Source organism: Bactrocera oleae, chromosome X (genome assembly GCF_042242935.1).
Source record: "Bactrocera oleae isolate idBacOlea1 chromosome X, idBacOlea1, whole genome shotgun sequence".
Taxonomy (NCBI): Eukaryota; Metazoa; Arthropoda; class Insecta; order Diptera; family Tephritidae; genus Bactrocera; species Bactrocera oleae.
Genome location: NC_091541.1, coordinates 24,586,137 through 24,604,236, shown reverse-complemented (window position 1 = coordinate 24,604,236; position 18,100 = coordinate 24,586,137). Strand labels below are relative to the sequence as shown.

The window sequence follows — 18,100 nt, the reverse complement described above, 5'->3', positions numbered from 1 at the left end:
AATTTTAAATTCCATCTTATTTTTTCACTTTTCAGTATGCATATGAAGCACCGATGAATGTATAAAGATAAAAATTTCCCAAATAGTGCGCTTAAAATAGGGCACCTCATGTTCAAAAATTGTCAATATCGGACTACAACTGTTCAAGCTCCCATTTACCGAATATATGGACCCCGGTTCCAACAGCGAACATTTTATCGAAAATATCGGCCCATCTGCGATATTAAAATTCGGAATAATTCTTTCCTGATAATCTTATTTTCGTATATCAAATATGGTCAAATATCGATCAATACTTCCCTTAGCTCCCGAACTTAGCCTTTCCTTACTTGTTTCTTGTTAAGATTTAATTTGGTTTTACACCTGTTACACGGCTTGCAGATTTAGTGTCCAGGTGGTTGTAAAGGGAGTACTGCGATTTTTTGTCATTTAATTATGTTTGTTTGGTTATAAACTAACATTTCATGTATAATTCCTAAAAATACTATTTTGCACGAAAAAAAATTAAAGGTGCTAAATTACTCAAAATTAAGTTTATTTAAGAAGAAAAAGTAAAACAATATAAGTACGTCTAATGTTCTAAAAATGATAGTGTAATTTTTCGAACCTCAGTTGTTCCTAATGTCTGTCAATGTGTTAACTTTATATTATTATTTTGACTAGTTACGAGTATTTTTTACGTAAAATTGAAAGTGTATCACTCCAACTTTAATGTTATATAAGCCAAATAAGCAGTTATTGAAAATTTAAGAGCTCTGTCGAATAAAACTACTAAGATATAAAAATATATTTTCATATTTGGATTTTGCATATAAACATCTCGGGATTATGAATGATAATGCGATGTTATCTCTTTTTTTTTTGAAAACTTTTTCGTTAATAAACGATATTTGCTAATTCACGTTGTTCCACAAACCTGGTGTTAAATCCGTCAAAGTTGTGTTTTCATTCACGTTAGCACCTTTAGATGTTCGTTTTGTACAGTTCTCCCAATTGTTTTCATTATTACTTGTCAATTCGGGTTCTTGTACTGTTGTTGCTACGGAGTACGAGCTTGTTCCCACTAGTGATAACGCTGTTGTCATATCAGATCCAGACCAGGAAGCACATTTTGCTTGCCGAATATTAGGCACTGGTATTTTACTCGCCGGTATACAAACAAAACCTGGAATTTCATTACTTTTAGAATCATTTAGTTCATCCTCACAGACCACTTCGTTGAAATTTGCTCGACTATATCCGAGTACGTTAGTGCTTGTTGAAATATCACCAGTATTGAGAATATTTGTTCGAACTATAGATAAAATTCCATCAGATTCATTTTTATCCTTGATGTATTCACTTTTACTGTTCATAGGACTACAGTAGGTTTTTTTTTTAGTATCAATAATGTCAGAACCACTTATTTTTATTAGATCACGAAATATTTTTGAATGTGGTGAACTTATCATACTGCTTTCATTCGTTTGCCTTGGTAGTTTCTGGGTTAATACTCCAATTTTAGCAGATCTGGTGTCATTATCACTCGCTTCTAGAGGGACAACAGTAGTAGCAGAATCAATTTTGTCTTTGATAAGTTCTGTTGGAACAATATCGTAGATTAAGTTCTCCTTAGCGCATGGTTTTTCTTAACGAAAAAGAAAAAAAGAACAAACTTAGCAAAACAGTTAAAAAAACAATTTTATGTATTTATATAGTATTTTGTAAGTCTTTCTACAATAATAAAAATATGGCCTATCTCTTGCAAGCTAAGAGTATATTTTTGGTGCTTTGTCTCTCCGCCTATTCAAACTCCTATTTGCTAAGACAGATTTGACCTCCTTCTGTTTCCAAACTTGAAAAAGTCATTTGCCGGGAGGAAATATCAGAGAAATGAGAATGCTTTTTTTGCCTCCATGTAGGCCAGAAAACTTTTTTTGACAGGTTAAAGAAGTTGGAGCAACGCTTAGTTATGTCTATCTATATATTAAATGACACGCAATTTGTATTAAATTGTATAGAAGTATATTATGCCACAATATATCCAATGTCCACTTAGCTTACTACGGTTTGCAGTCAAAAAATTAAAGAAATCGTTCTTGACTTTTTCCATGTCCCATAGAATGATTTCTGCCTTTGGTTTATTACTACACGTATCAATTAGTGAGTAAAATATCCTTCAAATATTGGATTAAAAAATTTTCTAAGCATAACGAACTTCGCCTAATTTAATTAGTCGACATAATGCTAGACACAGCGGGAAATCTATAAACTAGGAACCTAGCTAGACCTATGGCTCGAAGGAGCTGTCATGTCAACTTTAGGAGCTATCAGAAGTCAATCAAAGTATAGAAGTCGCACAGCGTATACGCCGTAAATACAAACAAATACGCTTAATGATATGTCGAAGTTCTAATAAATAGTTTTTGAATCCCTGATTTCCTCAATGCTGTGATGCGGAGTTATCTTAAGCTCCTATTATGGTTTTCAACTCAACTGCATTTTGGTTAAAGTGTTACGAGAATATAGAGTTCATACAATCTAATATCTCTAGGAATATACTTTTTGAGTAAAATTAAATTTTTGAAGCGTTTTACTCCTCTTCAGTCACTTGTGTTTCAATCCACTGCGCACACATACACAACTTTAAAACCTCCAACCATTCATATCATAGGTAGAGTAAGTCCAAAATTTTGATAATTAACGTCAGCAAGGAAACAAAAAGTTTGTAGTAATGTTCCTTCATCTTATTTCGTAAGTGCAGCACATACGTTATGGCCCCAACATTTTTGTCATCGTAATATAATTCTAAACTAATGTCCATTTTAATAATTATTTACTTTTTCGTGAGCAATAACTGAATTGAATTGTTTTGTCTTTTCGTATAAAGATTTTCAGCTTCTTAATTAGCAGCACAAGGGTTCTTTTTAGGTATGTTGGTTATAACGATGGTACATAATTTGCCTACGCGGACGATATCGCAGCAGTGATCACACACACAGAAACCCGCAGAAAGCAGGTCATGATACTCGTACAGACGCAAGCATGGCTTGACTCACACTACAGAAAAAAACAGTGCTACTACTGTTAACAAAGAAGTAAGTGTGCAAATGACTACGAATATTCAAATGATGCAAAAAGCAGTAAGCTACACAGGCGTAAGGCTGACCCCAAATTTACTTTATAATGGTCAACATATATGACAACTATACTATTGATTGTTAATGAGATTAAAAAGAAATATTTTGATAAAGCTTTCTATACTCTCGTATTAGATAAAAATAATGAATTTGTTCACATAACGTTAAAAGTATGTAATGCCTAAAAATTAGTCCTATAATGGTGGACACATCAACTCAAATGTTGTATACATCAAAACGATCAGAATGGCGAGACAAACGTATTTTATGATGTCAGTCCGTCTATGCAACTGAATATCTTTTTTTTATCTTTTTTATATTTTTCTATTACCAGCTGTATAAAATACATCACACAATTTTTATACTCTCGCAACCTGTTGCTACAGAGTATAATAGTTTTGTTTAACTAACGGTTGTTTGTATCACCTAAAACTAATCGAGTTAGATATAGGGTTATATATATATAAATGATCAGGATGAAGAGACGAGTTGAAATCCGGGTGACTGTCTGTCCGTCCGTCCGTCTGTCCGTCTGTCCGTCCGTCCGTGCAAGCTCTAACTTGAGTAAAAATTGAGATATCTTTATGAAACTTGGTAGAGATGTTTCTTGGTACCGTGAGACGGTTGGTATTGCAGATGGGCATAATCGGACCACTGCTACGCCCACAAAACGCCATTAATCAAAAACAAATAACTTGCCATAACTAAGCTCCGCAATAAGATACAAGACTGTTATTTGGTACACAGGATCACATTAGGGAGGGGCATCTGCAGTTAGAACTTTTTTTTAAAAAGTGGGCGTGGTCCCGCCTCTAATAGGTTTCATGTGCATATCTCCTAAACCGCTAATGCTATAACAACAAAATTCACTAGAAGCAAATGTTTTTAGCACTTCTATTGACGGTGTGTAAATAGTTGAAATCGGGTGGCAACTCCGCCCACTCCCCATATAACGGTACTGTTAAAAACTACTAAAAGCGCGATAAATCAAGCACTAAACACGCCAGAGACATTAAATTTTATCTCTGAGATGGTATAAATTGGCTTTATGGGAACCGCGTTCCAAATTAGACAGTGGGCGTGGCACAGCCCACTTTTAGGTGAAAACCCATATCTTGAGATCTGCTCAACCGATTTCAACCAAATTCGGTGCATAACGTTCTTTTCATGTTTCTATGTCATAGTGCGAAAATGGGCGAAATCGGACTACAACCACGCTTACTTCCCATGTAACACCATTTTCAATTCCATCTGATTCTTTCACTTTCCACTATGCAAATCAGGTAACAGTGATTATATCGGGGTAAAACTTTGCGTAAATAATGCAATTAAAGTATGCCACCTTGCGGCCAAAAATTGTCTAAATCGAACCAAAACTGTTCAAACCCCTAAGTACTAAATATGTGGACCCCAGTGCCTATAGTTGACCTTCTACCGAAAATATCAGTCAATTCACAAAGAAATCTCAAACGAGTATACCATTTGACCTTGCGAGAGTATAAAATGTTCGGTTACATCCGAACTTAGCCCTTCCTTACTTGTTTTTATATACATATAAATATTATTGAAAATCTTGTATGATATGCACCCTGTGCTGCATTCATATCTTTATATATACTACAGGTGCTCGTTTGTAGGGAGATCTGCCGTCGGTTTCCATTTGAGTCGGGAGAATATGTCTCTGTGGGCTGTTAGTTCTGCGATAAGTGGGCTTAAATGCCCGCTAATTATTGGTCCACGGCGTGCCTCTTTAGCAATAGTGGGGATTTTCATGTCCCGATGAATCTGATATAATATGGGACGTTGGCAGTCATTCTAAGAGCTTTGGATTGAAATCTTTGCTTCTATTTCGACATTAGAGACCGCCGCAGTACCCCACAACTGCATACCATAAGTCCATATGGGTTTTAGGATTGCTGTGTAGAGTAGCAGCTTAGCTTTAGTGAAGATCTGAATTTGCCGCGTTATCTTGATTCAAGATGCATATCTAGACATTTTGTCTCATTTGATTGCGGTATGTTTACCCCATTTGGTTTCACAGATGGACATTTGTTACGTTTTAACAAAAACGACTTCTTTAGTGGTTTGTAGATCGGACATGTAGAGCAGGTATGGGATGGGGCTCACTACACTACCCTGAGGTGCTCCAGCAGTACTTTCACAGAGTTTAGTTTGTAGGTTTCCTTGCCTTTTTTCTTTTATATAAAAATGCGTTGTGCTAAACACTGTCGAGTGATTGGGATATATTTTGAAACTCCGTAGAGCAGTATTTTTTTTTTCTCGAACACATTGTGTATGCAATTAGTCTTAAAGTCTCTGTACTTGTGTGCCATGTTTCTCCCGAAAACCGAATTGGTGGTTGGGGATAAGATTTCGTTGAGCTATTACAGGCAACAGCCTTTTGAGGAAAGAATTTCCATTATTTTGGAAGCAATGGGCAGTAAGCTTGTGAGGCGGTAGGGTTCTACTCTAGCAGCGTTTTTCCGGGGCTTTAAAAACATTTTAACTTGTGCTACTTCTCATTGGCGAAGAGTAAAGCCGAGCAGTAGAACGACGTTGTATAAATATGTCAGGAAAGAGATTCCTTCTATTGGAAGCTGTTTTAATACTTACCCAATAATAACGTCGTTACCTGGGGCTTTGCTAGGTTTAAGCGTCTGGACCCTCTCTTTTAATTGTTGTTTAGAAAATTTTTTTAATGGGTGGAACCATCTGATACGTGTGAAAGAGGGTTTCTCCTATTTTTTAAGCAGTTCAAGTAGATGAGTGGTAAAAACTCTTTTTAAGTAGCGTACAGACGTACTTGCTTTTTCCAAATCTGTTTTGGCCCATTTATTGTTTTTCATTCTAATGGCTGATTAAATTAGTGCTGGTCTCTTCAGCTCTTTTGTTGCTTTCTAAAGGGAGTATTCGGTAGCAGCAGTTGCGTCAAGACTTTTGAGGTAGCGCTATAGTTGACAGTTTCGTTCTTTTTGGAGTAAGTCTAAGTTGTTTTGTAAGAGCGTTTAAGGCCATTTTGTCGGCTGGGTGTCGAGTTTGTTGCCATTTTCCTCGCACGGCGTTTTTTAGTCTTTCTTTAACTGGCGATGAGATTTGGACTTGCCGTCTTATGTTCGCAAGGGGTGTTGAGTGCCATGCAGCTTGTTGGACACAGCTATGAAAGTGTTTGACAGCTACAATAATGTCTCTTCATGTTTTCAGCGGTTGCATTAAGTTAATTGTTGAAAACCCTGAGTTTCGGAAGTGACCCCAATCAGTTTTCTTGTTGTGTAAAATTCATTAAGAGGGTGAGTCATCTATGTGTTTATCGATAGTGATTAAAACGGGGGAGTGATCAGTTAATAATTCATAGCATGTACTACATGTAATATCATTTCTATTGATGCTTTTTGTCACACAAAAGTCTTTAAGGCCGGGAGTGTTTTCCTTATCAGTGGGCCAATATGTTGGAGAGACTGAAGAGGCTGGGAGGAGATTTAACTTTGTTATAGCCGCATAAAGTTGTATGCCTTTGAGTGTAATAAGACGGAATCCCCAGTATGTGTGTTTTCATTGTAGCTGCATCTTGCTGTAAATCTGTTACCTTGGGATGTGAAATCGGATTTGATTGTGTGTCTGGAAAAGCTGTGTACCGCTAAAATAGCGATGGGCCTTTAGAGTCTTCAATAACTATGGTTGTATCTTGGATGGCAGGTGTGCCGTAAGAGTTACTATTATAATGCTTAGTATTATTTCTTTTATTTTATATTAGAATAACCGAACCAGCATGAACTTTTAGTCGGGTTTTAATTTAAAATGCGTGTTTTGAAAGCCCGTTTGCGTTCCATAAGATCATTTTAATGGAATTAAAGAGGTTACATTTTTAGACGTGAGAGTAACGTGTAAATTTATCACTGATGAGATTTATTGAATAACTTGTTTAACTAGTGTGATCATTTCACGCATCTCGCTTGAGGGTTCAGAGGCACGAACACACTTGAAGGAGGAATAGGTGCATTTCCACTTGGGGTATGTAAGACGTGTGAGTAGGAAATTGAATTTTGGGTTTTTTTTTTGATGACTTCGGGACAGTGTTTGCCATGAGTTATTGCTGTGAGATGGGGTTATCTTCTTATTTTTTTTTAGAGGAGGGAGCTTCGATTTCTGTAGGTTTTTATATTCCATACAGCCTTTATAATTTGCAGGGTAATTTCCATCATACAGCGCGCACTTAACGTCGTCTGTTTTGGTTTTGAGTGAACAGTCAGCTGACGCATGAGATTCCGCACATTTTATGCACACAGGTCTGCCCATATTGTTGGCAATTTGCGCATTGCGGGATTTAACGCTTTGGGCGAGGGGGATCAAAGGCAATTTTTGTATTAAAGAGATATCTCTTCGTAATTATCCTTGCTGCTTGGGCTAACTTTTAGTTCCCCTACGAACATTGGTAATGCATTTTTTGTTTTTCTGTGTTTCATGTTCCAAGTGTTTATTGGTTTATGGCCTAGATAGACACTTTATTTCATCTAAAATTTCTTCAGGGATTATGCATTACCTTGCAGCTCTTTTCTTGTTTTGGCTTGTATGTGTAGTCAGTGTTCTTTTCTTCGAGTTGGCTTACTATCTTTTTATAAGACTCTGGTGATGATGCCTGTTTTTTAACAAGTTTCAAGTTATATGAACTTGGGGCAGTTTTAGTTAGGAGCTTCCTTATAAGTGTGATATTACTTACTTTTTTCAACATATGTATATTGGATGTGAGTTGGGGATGTTTTCTTGGGACGATACTTCGTTCCGATTTTTTTGTTTGGATTTCTAGAGAAGAAAACCTATTCTCTGAAGGATGTAGGATAGATAGCCAATAATGGTCCTGTTTAACTTGCTTTTGGGAAGGTTTGGGATTATTTATGCTATCGCGGGAGGGGACGTTATCTTGGCTCGATAGTTTTTTATCCATCTCAAGAGGATGACTTACTACTTGAGATTTGAGAATTGGATGCATCTTGTTGTTTTGGTATTTTAAGGAAAAAAGTGGACATGTTTTCTTAAGATAATGCGGTTTCGTGCTGAATATAAATTAAATCGATATACGTGGTGTGTGCAAGTGCATGATTATACTTGGATGCGACTAAAACGCGCATCACACAGTCTGGGGCAGCACAGATGTTAACGGCAGAGGTGAGTGTCTCTTTAATTACCTACTAGGCATTAAGCTACTGTTGTGTAATAAGGAAAGAACACCAACGTTTATCACAAGTAACCGCCAAGAAGTACTGGATATCACGCTTGTGTCGGAAGTACTATTTGACACGGTAATCCAATGGAGAGACCTCGAAGAACATTCCTTTTCGGATCACCGATATATTGAATGTATATTAAAAGAAAGGGCCGATAGAGGCATTGATTTCAGGAACCATAGGAAAACGTACTAGCAGGTGCACATGCAAGAGCTGGAAAAACGTAACCCTATGATTCCGCCATTTCAGCTCAATAGTAAGGAGGATCTCGACATCCTCGTTGTTCGATTCACTGAATCTTGCCAGAAAGCATTAGAAGTGGCTTGTCCTATAACACATTGTGGGGTAGAACTAGGCCCCCTGGTGGGCTCCCGAACTTAAAAAGTTACAAAAAGAATTCAGAAAGCAGTTCAATTTAGCCAAACAATCCCAAGGCGAGTCAGACTGGGATTATTATTGTAACCTCCTTAGGTAACACAAAAAGGAAGTTAGAAGAGCAAAAAGAAATTCTTGAAAATCTTTTTATAATGATATCGAGAACACAGCGGAAGCGTCTCGACATAGGAAAATAATGGCATAATCGGTGCATGGTATCGGTTATGTTCAGAAGCCAGAAGGCAGTTGGACGGTATCCAGTGAAGAGTCGCTGGGACTACTAATGGATACCCACTTCCCAGGCAGTTTTGAAAGCCATACGGTTGGATATACTCAAGACAGGGGAGCAGAAATAGACTCCACTCTTATAAACACAGTGTCAGAAAGCAGCGTACACTGGGCAATAAATAACTTCAAGCCCTTCAAGTCGCCGGGACCAGACGGTCTCTCCTCATTCCTTCTAAAAACGTTGGAAAGGCTAATAGAACTACATATAAGAAACAAACTAAGACCAGATAAGGTGGCAGGTTCGCAGCATGCGTATTCTAAAGGAAAATCAACAGAAATAGCGTTGAGCTCTGTGGTGGCGGAGATTGAAAAATCTCTGGAAGTTAAAGAATACACTCTAATTGCCTTCTTAGATATAGAAGGAGCCTTCAACAACACCCAGCCTATTGCCATACTGAGTGCGCTTAAGTATCTGGACATCTCTGAACCTCTCAGAAAATTAATTGAACAGATGCTCATGAGCAGGTCAATAATTTCAAAGCTGGGAGCGTGAACGATGTGCAGATGACAATGAATAAGTTGCTGTGGGATCTAGAAAAGAAGGGGGATCATGTTGTGGCCTACGCTGACGATTTGGCATTATCGGTTAGAGGTATTATAGTAAATTTTTCAATACAGTGAAAATATGCTTACGCATAAAGACGACAACGTTACAGCGGGTAAATTTTTTGTAGATCTATGTTAAGCTCAAATCAACATAAAAAAGTAAATTTTGTATTTTTTAAATCTTATATTCAAGTTTGTAACAAATGAGAAAATTGTAAAGTTGTTAGTAGCTGGTTTGGCAGTTAACTAACTTAAAACTTTCTTACAAACTATATTTTTTTGTCTTTGTCGAACACGCATTGAGATATTCGACATCTTTGTTTTTTGCCACCAATATTGTGGTTAATTGAAATTTCTTTACGTGTCGCCACAAATTAGATAACTTTAGGCATGCATTTAGTTCGTTAGTAACAGTTGATCGAGGAATAACTGGAAGAGGCTGTCGAAAATCACCAGAATCATGGATGTGGATCCAAAAAAGTTTTGGTTGTCATGTAAATATTTTACAGTCCTGTCCAATGCTTCCAGCACATTGTGCATTCGTCCCAAATTATCTGGATAATCTTCACCATTGCGCATTTTTGGTGATGTTGCAAATTGGTGCATTTTTTTAGGAACGTTTTTTCAGTCCCTTCATCATAAAATCCTACAGATCCACAGTTTACATCTATTTTGAAAGTATCATACGCCATCCTTTTTTGTGCATTCAATTGCGAAACATTTGTACTAACTGTTTCGCTCAACACGCCAATAACATACTTTATTTACCCTCAAGAAACCCATGTCTTCTATCATATGCAATGTCTAATTGTAAATTTTGGCAATAATTTGTAGTGTAGAAAAGTTTGACAACGCACACGATGTAACACATTCTCAGACACATCATCCCTATATTTCATCCAAAAAACTTCCGGATTTGAGGGAAACTTGTGGATATTACATTTGCAAGCAATGTTTGAATTTGAAGCGGCGATGAATATAGAATAGAGTTCTTGGGCGTAATATTTCAATGCGAAGCGTTCTCGAGCAACTCTAGTAGTTGACACGCCTCACGATAAGTCGGACGCAGATGTCCATCAACTGTTCTCTGTGCTTTAATAACGTTAAAATGATTAGAGAATATCAGTTAAAATATAAACATTCGACAGGCAACATCCAATTTTTTTTCATTTCAATAAAGGAGATATTGTGTGCGCGAAGCAGCAAAATCAATTTTTCTTTACATTCCAATCAGAATCCAATTATATACATATTGTGACGAACACGGATGATAGAACAAAATCGAATCGACGATAAATTGCCAGAAGCAACTAGACAGCGAATTCGTAGTTGCCAGAATGTTCTAGTAGTAAAGTAGTTAGCGAATTCGTAGTGGCCAGAATGTTCTAGAAGCAATGTTTTGTTACAGATTTACTATATAAGGGCTGCCGGATTGTGCAGCAAACACAGTTCTAGTTAGAGTGTTGTCGTGAAAAGAGCAATCAAGCTATAAGCAAGAAGTTGTAAGCTCGAATAACGAGCAATAAGTGTTAAGTTGTTGGAATTAGAAATAAAGATAAGTGTGTAGCCATTAAATTGGGACTTTTATTTAACAATCCAGTGATCGAACTCAAGAGTGAGTTACAGGTAGACGATTTATCGAGAAATCCGTTACAATATATATTGTGTTACTTCGGAACGCTTCCTCTTACTAAAAAAATTTTAGTCCATATTGTCAGAAACTTTTTTTTTGTTTTTCTCATAAATATATTGTTTACATATTAATGATTTTGTGGTGTTTACAATCTATTCGTATTCAGTTATCACTGAAAATACAAATTTTCATTGGCTGGAAAAAATATATTTTTGAATCATAAAAGCACAACAAAATAGCAATGACATTATGAATTAAAATACTTTTGACAAATTGTTGTTTTTGTGCTATCGACACAATCATGATTCAACTACAATCCTCAAATATTTCAATACAGTGGCAAAAATTTCTTGTCAACTAAAAATAACAACTCAAAAAATTTTCTTGTTATTATATTCCTCGCAATTTTTCCATATTTTCTTACTTTTTAAACGTTCCCTTGACTATGATAAACATTTCAAATCCCAAATTAAGGAAAACGAACACCAGTCTGTACGGGAAAATAAATTGTTGTTTTTATTATTTCCTCGCACTTTTTCCATATATTTTTACCGTTTAAGCCTTCCCTGGACTTCCACTAATATAGATAAATATAAACATATATATAAAGTAAACTCACCCGAATGTTTTAAAACCCTAATACCAGTTATATGGGGGATCAGGCAAGTTTTCGTCTGATTTCACCGACTTATGGCTCAAAGATACACTGTTATTAGAAAAACACGCTCTATCAATTTAATTAAAATGTGGGGGTTATACATTGCCCGATATATGTGGTGTAAGGTCAACTGGAAGTTCGAAAACCTTTATATTAGGTACTTGGGGTCTAAGAGAAGTAATGATCGTACCAACTCATTGTTACACTAGGGTCTATTACTATCAAAGCAATATTTTCCCCGAATTTCAATAATATATCTCACATATTGACCGATATTTTTAGCAAAAAGTAAGCCATACGCACTGGGGTCCACATATTCGGATTGTGGTGCTTGAACAGCGAGATGAAATACATCAAAGACATTATTTATGCTAAGTTGTATGCGAATATATTCATTGGTGCTTGATTTGTGTACTGGTTAACATCATATTTCTTATATTTGCCTTATTAGAATTTGGTTTTTGTAGTTTGTGTAGTTTAGGAGATATGTACATAAAACCTACTAGAGTAGTAGAGTAGCCCCACCTCCCATTTTTTTCAAAGTTTTAAGGCCACAAGGGCTCCTTGCTACTGAAATTCCCTGTACCAAATTACAGTTTTATATCTTAGTTTGGAGCTTAGTTAGGGTTATTTCGATCAATTCGTTTTTCCTTTTTTACCAAGAAACACTTGTACAAAGTTTCATTAGCATATCTTAATTTTTAATTAAGTTACTTACAGCTTGCACAGACGGATAGACGCCCAGACAGAAATCCGGATTTCAACTCGTCATCTTGATCATTTATATATATAACCCTATTAACTTTTATATGATACAAATAACCGTTAGGTGAACAAAACTATTATACCATGTAGCAACATGTTGCAAGAGTATAAAAAAATTAAATATTCGCAAAAATTAAAACTTGAACAGGATTCGTAGCCGACCATCGTTTGAACTATTAATATCTCTGAATCGCGCTATATTAGATGCTAAAATTTTATTTGCTTAATAGTTATACCCTGAACAGGGTATATTAAGTTTGCTACAAAGTTTGTAACACCCAGAAGGAAACGTCTGATATCCTATAAGATATATACATAAATGATTAGCATGATGAGCTGAGTAGATTAAGCCATGTCCGTCTGTCTGTCTGTATATATACAAACTAGTCACTTAGTTTTTAAGCTATCGATCTGAAATTTTGCAAATGTCCTTTTCTCACAAAGAAGAAAATATCGGACCACTATAGCATATAGCCATACAAACTAAACAATCGGAATCAAGTACTTGTATGGGAAACTTTTCTATTTGAAGTTATATTTTCACGAAATTTGGCATGAGCTATTATCTTAAGTAATAATGTAATCTCTGAAGAAATTGTTCAGATCAGATCACTATAGCATATAGCTGCCATACTAATTGAGCCTTTGTATTTGTAAAGGGTAGTATAGCTTCGGTGCAACCGAAGTTAACGTTTTTTCTTGTTTTTTTTATCTATAAAAGAAGATGCTTCTCATACCTCAGCAGATTTAACTATAAATTGTTTGAATTTATTTGCATTGTTGGTGATGCGATTGAAGCTTAAAATCTTAAAAATATATATATATATATATTTAATATGTTAGAGTAAATTGTAATCACCAAAAAGTAATTTCAAATTTTTGATGATATTTATGTATGGTATACTCTTGCCACATATTGCTACAGAGTACTCGTATAATAGTATTGTTCACCTGACGATTGCTTGTGTCACCTAAATCTAATCGAGATGGATATGGAGTTCCATACACTAACCATCAAATAAGAGTATAAATTTCACAGTAGTTATTTCAGCGAAGATTTATTAAAATAAATAAGCATTAAGTCATACAATATTAATATTATTTTAATGCGTGTTTTAATAAAAAATTATATATGAATATATCTTTTTCCAAAAATCGAAACAAAAATGTTTTTTAACTTCAAAATAAGGATAAAATCTGTTTTATGTCGTCAAATAAAAGTATAAACTCTTAAAAAATACAAAAAAAAATTGGCTTAAAAGTAAATTTAGTAATTAGTATTCCCACCTTTGCTTTGAATTACTGCACGAAGACGTTTTGGCATGCTTCCCACCAAATTCTCGTATATTTCCGTTGGAATATTCTCATTGACGCTTCATCTTCAAGAAAAATTACTGCAAATTTATGCGGCTGATCTTTGGGTCCAAATTGACCACAAATGCTAAATTGGACTTAAATCCAGCGATTGAGCTGGTTAGTTCAGTTTTTTGATGAAGTTTTCTTCAAAAAAGCAAGTAGCTAGGCGGGATGTATGCTTGGGGCCGTTATCCTGTTGGAATATAAATAACCTATAAACCATTTTTTCCGCACTTATTGTAAAATTTTCGCTAAGAATCTCAACATATATAGCGCCCGTCATTTGCCCATCGATTTTAACTAAATTACTTACATCAAATTTCAAGAAACAGACACAAATAGTAAGAGAACCGCCTCGCTGATTGTATGCACTGTGGTTTTAAGCGATCAATAGATTTACACCACACTCGCTTACGTTTTGTTGAACTCCTTAGCTCAAATTTGGACTAATCGGACCAAATTACTTTATCCCAAAATGCGGTTGGCATGTTTAGATATTGTTTTGCAACTTCAGTCTTTTTTATACTCTCGCAACCTGTTGCTGCAAAGTATAATAGTTTTGTTCACCTAACGGTTGTTTGTATCACCTAAAACTAATCGAGTTAGATATAGGGTTATATATATATAAATGATCAGAATGAAGAGACGAAACGAAAAGACTGTTTTTCCGTCCGTCCGTGGTTTGTTCGTCCATCCGTCTGTGCAAGCTGTAACTTGAGTAAAAATTGAGATATATTTATGAATCTTGGTATACATGTTTCTTGGTTCCGTAAGATGGTTGGTATTGCAGATGGGCGTAGTCGGACCACTGCCACGCCCACAAAACGCCATTAATCAAAAATAAATAAATTGCCATAACTAAGATCCACAATAAGATACAAGACTGCTATTTGGTATACAGGAAGACATTGGGGAGGGGCATCTGCAGTTAAATTTTTTTTTAATTGGGCGTGGTCCCGCCCCTAATATATTTAATGTGTAAATAAATTTCATCAATTTCTTTAATATTTTTTAATGGAAGGAAGCCACGATATTCAGGTAAATTAAGTTGAAGAAAATAAAATATCAAAATATTTTGTAGTTTCTGTGGTTACAATGTGAACTAAAATGCCGCTGTTTCAACATAAAGAAGCTTTAATTTTATTTTTGTAACTTTCCCGTGGCATTTTTGTATTCTTAATTTTTCATTACCAGCTGGTGAAATGTAGAAATATTACATTATATATCACAAGTGTCGTTTGTATTTTTTAAGCTATTGATGTGAAATCGGATGATAACCCCGTCCACTCTCCATATAACGGTTTTGTTAAATACTACCAAAAGGGCCATAAAACGTTAACTGAAAGGCTCAGAGACAATTAATTTTATATACGGGATTGTAAAAGAGAGAAAACTTTATGTTTTATTTTTTATTTTTTAAATAAATTATACAAATGATTGTACTTATATTGATTTGTTTACGTCCAATAAAGTTAAATATCTAAGCATCATCTTAAAAAGGCCTGTGGCATGAACTGTAGACGGTCAAAGATCTTAGGTTAGCTGTAAATACCCAATAAGTAATCCCTTACCAAGAGCGATAGGAGAGGAGAGTTCAGCTTAAAAGACCTAAAACATCCAATGAATCTCCGGTGGGGACGTGACTAAATGCAGCCTCAGAATAAGCATCCACAACCCTTAAGGGGCTGCCTCGAGGGAATACCAACCCATGAGAGGGAGACAACAGAGCGACGCGGGATGCTAAACATCTCACCAGAAAACACTAGAGAGCGTACGCAACATTGCCAAGCGTTAAAGCCGATAGACTAATAAGACAGAGGAGAGCTAAAATCGAATGGATTAGCTGCAGGCCACGACTGAAGGAAACTACTAAAATATGCATAGGCTACTTCGGGCACTTAGCTTGGGATTGTAAGGGATCAGACCGAAGAGGGCAAAGAACTACAACGAAACAGTCACCATATCAAGAAGGAACGGCAATGGTTTCGTCTGGACCTAAAGCGACCTCTGTACCATAATAAGCTGCTACTTAACACTCAGCGACTATGTACACAACTTCCAAGCCAAATTAGACAACATACTAGACACGGACCGAGATATTAGCGGAGATTTCATAATTGCAGGCGATTTTAACTCAAAAGCTATTGAATGAGAAATGAGGAACACCGACTTAAGAAGTCAACGCATACTTGGCATGGCCACCAGGCTTGGCATTATGGTAATCAACACCGGAGCAGCAACGGCATTCAGAAGATCGCGCTGCACACGACACACCAGACATTACACTAGCATCAGAGCACATATCAAGTACAGTATGTAAAGCCTAGGAATAGATCCCCAAATCCTATAGCACATTACTACTAGAAAATTGAATGTCTCTGGACTTAATATCGATACACTAATCTCAGAAATTGGTGAGTATGGCCTTCCAAAAAACTACGCAGTGGGCGTGAGTAAAAACGTAAAGAAGACAATGCGGCTAATCGCTGAAGCATGCAATAAAGGAATGCCTCAGACCAAAATTTCATTATCGTTTTATTTCAGTATTTTCACCGCTTATATACATGGGTACTGAATGCATATGTTTCTTTTGTGTGTGTTTATGTTTATATGTTTTGTACTGCCTCGACATTGTCGAAGATAAACATGTTCAAGGATACTTGAACATATTGCAGAGGAGAAAATAATTATTTAAAATGAGTGGAGTGTTTGTGCTGAGAGTATATGCTTTTACCAAGACTTACACTAATAAATATTACTTATGCTGCGGCGCACCGATTAAGTGGCCCCTTGGCACCAACGCACATGTTCAAATATAAACATAGATTTCGGTAGACCGAAGAGGCTGCTGTAGTGTAAGTGACGGTAGCTTATAATCGTGACGTGTTCGTCAATTAACTAACGTCGTAAGTGATGGCCGCGTTTTCGCATTTATGACATTCAAATATTGACATGGCACATAAAGGTTCACGTATTCGTCGAAAAGGTATTCTGTCGATTTTTCTTCTTTCTCATCGAATGGCGATGTACCCTTGATTTTACGTTTCTTTATTTGTGGCTTAGCATTCTCCTTTTCACTGCTTTTGTCCTTAATTGAATTCGGTGATTGTAGTGCACAGTTTGTTGGCGGGCATCCCATACGTTTCTTCTCCTTAACTTTTGGTTCCGGTGTTGCTGCAGCTGTTGATTTGCGGTTATCTCGTCTACCCTTAGCACCACGTTCAGAACGTTTTTTTGGTTGTAGTATCAAAATTAGAATCATCCGAGTCATCTTCTGCGTTTGGGTCTTCACCAGTGGTTCGATTACTTCAGCTCATCTTCATGTGTTTTAACATTAATCTCTTATTCTACTTCAGCCACCCTGTGTGGTTTATGGTCGCATATAGTTGGGCTTATCGACTTGTGGTCGGTTACCATTGGGTCGTGCTCCTCTCATCTTACACATATATTTCGTTTGAGGGTTTTATATCCGTAAAGTTTTCTTCCGCATCTCTTTCATCCTTCTCGAGTATCAGAAGAGACAACATTGCGGTCTTCTACGCGTAGCTGCTTTCCTCCAATTCATCGCTTTAAATAGATATTGCATCGATCTCATCTGACATGACTTTTTTCTTCTCCTGAACTATCTCACCCAATTAGGGATCTTCTTTGATATTACCAGATACAATTCAACCCATCACTGTTGTTTGTCCTAAGAAGTCATCAACTTTTGTAATACTTTGCTTCATAATCTTTGGTTAAAAGCCAACTCCAATTACTACACTTATGCGATTTGGTTTGTTGAAATTTGGATCCACAAGTATATTATATTTCCATATATATGCCTTATTTTCAAATTTCTTCATTGAAAGTGCTTTGTGCAACTTGGATAACACCAGGGCTTCTGTTTCTGTTGATCATACGACTCCTCCGCCAGGGGTGGTAGTTCTACTAATTTCTCGAGGTTATCGTTGAACTGTTTCCGCGCGTTATCATATCTGCGTACCAGTAACTACCAGGCGGTGTTGTAGTTTGTACTTGATCCCGTTATCAGGTGATTATTCTTGGCTTCTATTTGCAGGCATGATTTTAGGTAGTTCAGTTTTTTGGAATCTCCAATGTCCTCCCTATCTTGACATACTCCTCGAATAGCTTTTTAAAA

At 36.3% G+C, this 18,100-nt stretch overlaps 1 protein-coding gene across 6 annotated transcripts in view; it reads right to left on the bottom strand.

The window, feature by feature from the left end:
- Nucleotides 1–18,100, bottom strand: part of Asator (tau-tubulin kinase asator) — a 551,150-nt gene that overhangs the window by 54,769 nt on the left and 478,281 nt on the right. For 5 of the 6 annotated variants that reach the window (XM_070112342.1, XM_070112343.1, XM_070112341.1 and 2 more), the window contains one exon: nt 917–1,627. The exons of the other annotated variant lie outside the window; for it this stretch is intronic. In XM_070112342.1, the coding sequence (XP_069968443.1) occupies nt 917–1,627 (711 nt within the window). The remainder of the gene's footprint in view (nt 1–916; nt 1,628–18,100) is intronic. 6 annotated transcript variants of the gene reach the window in all.